Source organism: Chlamydotis macqueenii, chromosome 8 (assembly GCF_036417535.1).
Source record: "Chlamydotis macqueenii isolate bChlMac1 chromosome 8, bChlMac1.mat, whole genome shotgun sequence".
NCBI lineage: Eukaryota > Metazoa > Chordata > Aves > Otidiformes > Otididae > Chlamydotis > Chlamydotis macqueenii.
The window spans coordinates 1,939,825-1,942,030 of record NC_141563.1 but is presented as its reverse complement, the minus strand read 5'-3'; the positions used below and the strand labels follow the sequence as shown (position 1 = coordinate 1,942,030).

Sequence of the window (2,206 nt, the reverse complement as noted above, 5' to 3'; positions counted from 1 at the left end):
ACGCCTGAAAACTGCATGAGGCAGGCATTAGATTGCTTACATAAAAATGCCTGTTAGCACTCTGAAACCTGTCATTTCTGCTTTAATGGCTGCAAATCCATCTTGTTAATGTGTCCCAAGGTTGCATCATTGTCACTGGCTTCACTGGAAGACAGAAGCCTGGTTCACTTCTGAGGGAATTTTACTTCTGAGGGAATGTTACTTCTGAGGGAATTCACCCTTCGGCCACGTAAAAATGAGTAATTCAGATCTAAGGTAGTCTCTAAGCTAGTGTCTCACATCTCTGTGTGTAGACAGAGCTTCAAGGGATGATGGCTTATATCTGAAGAGAGCGAGAATGAGTCTCTCTCACTATGGTCTAAGAATCAGGTCAGGTCTTGCCTTACCTTGCCTTGACACTTTTCTCCCTTTTCACCTCTTTCCTCCTTTTCACCCTATTTCTTCTTAATGGCCTGACATTAAATGTAGCTTTTTCACAATCTGAACAAGGAATGTAAGCAAGGCTGTTCTTAAGGGGGCTACTCTTTATTCATTGTCTTCCTTTGTTTCTCACCTATCACCAGGTATTCTATGTAGTTAAACCTCACCTAAAAAAAAAGGTAAGGTGGTTTTATCTGTGTGACAAAAACCAGTCATTCTGACTCAAGGATTCTGTTCAGTTCTCTCCTTACAAACCTTGCTGCAGCAAGAATCTCATATTAGATTTCCAAATTTCCATGCAGATCTTGGTCAAACTCATCTAATATGCAATCACGTATATGCTGATGTTTGTAGTCTCTCTGTAGGCTGTTGTATGTAATGGTGGACAGGCCATCAGCATCCTCTAAGAGCCTGTTGTTTGGATTCATCTCTGTAGGAAAAATGCCTGGAAGAACAGGCTTGGAGAACCACACTGCTGGACCTGGATTCATTCTTTTGGGATTTTCTGACCACCCTAGCCTGCAGGGCTCGTGCTTCACGGTATTCCTGATCATCTACCTCATGGTTCTCATTGGGAACAGCCTGATTGCCCTCATCACAGTGATGGACTCAAGCCTTCACAGCCCCATGTACTTCTTCCTGAGGAACTTGTCCTTCCTGGAGATCTGCTACACATCAGTCACTCTGCCAAAAATGTTGGTGGGTTTCCTGATGGATGATGGCAGGATCTCCTTCCTTGGCTGTGCTGCCCAGCTGTATTTCCTGGTTTTACTGGGCAGTACCGAGTGCCTTCTCCTGGCTGCCATGGCCTATGACCGCTACATAGCCATCTGTGACCCCCTGCGCTATACCCTCACCATGAATGGAGGGCACTGTGTCAGACTGGTAGTGGGGTCATGGATGGTTGTCGTACCAGTGCAAGTAGGACAGACATATCAGGTGTTCACTTTGCCCTTCTGTGCATCCCATGACCTTCACCACTTCTTCTGTGATGTGCCCCCTCTGCTGGAACTGGCTTGTGCAGACACTTTCTGGAACCTAGTGACACTGTACACCATCATCTTGTTTTTTGCAATCCTTCCCTTCTGCTTCATAGTCATTTCTTACACTAAAGTTATCAAGGCGATTCTGAAAATGCCTTCAGTTCTGGGGAGACGCAAAGCCTTTTCCACCTGCTCCTCACACCTTGGTGTGGTCACTCTCTTCTATGGCTCTGCCACAGTAGTCTACTTAAAGCGACGGTCAAGGGACTCTGCAGAAACTGACAAATACTTTGCCCTGTTCTACACAATTGTGACCCCTGTGTTTAATCCTGTCATCTATAGTCTGAGGAACACAGAAGTGAGAATCGCCCTGCAGAGATTCCTATGGAGAAAGTGATACAACAGAGCAGTCAAAATAGTCCCAAATAGTCCCAAATGTCCTGGTGAGGTTCGTTGTTGCCTGATCATTGGCATCTCCTATCTGGTTAAAAAAAAATCAAGTGTTCTGCCTGGCTTTGATCCTCTTCAAGAAGGGAAGTGGTCTCCTGAGGTGTTCCTGTCATGACATGCTCCACCTAGATTCTTTGTATTTTAGAGGACCTTCAGTCCTCCTGGATAGTTTAATGCAAATAACTACTTCAAGCTGTGTCTGAACACAGTTACTGCTAAAAGGAAACCGTCAAAGCATAGTCAATATTCAAAGCATAGTCAATTGTCAAAGACCTCTAGAGAATGACACATCCAATGAAGAGATGACTACCCTCAGGTTTGAGAAGTCACTACCTAGACCACACAGCTTGTCC

General features: G+C 44.9%; 1 protein-coding gene across 1 annotated transcript; it reads left to right on the top strand.

Annotated features, from left to right (window-relative positions):
* Positions 1–861: 861 nt before the first annotated feature.
* On the top strand, positions 862–1,800 carry LOC104484820 (olfactory receptor 10AG1-like). Its single transcript, XM_010127006.2, has one exon. It carries the CDS (start codon positions 862–864, stop codon positions 1,798–1,800), a length of 939 nt encoding a protein of 312 aa, XP_010125308.2.
* The last annotated feature ends 406 nt before the right edge of the window (positions 1,801–2,206 follow it).

Bases quoted from the DNA above. Each gene is read 5' to 3' on its own strand.
- LOC104484820 (XM_010127006.2), top strand. From the start codon at position 862: ATGCCTGGAAGAACAGGCTTGGAGAACCACACTGCTGGACCTGGATTC.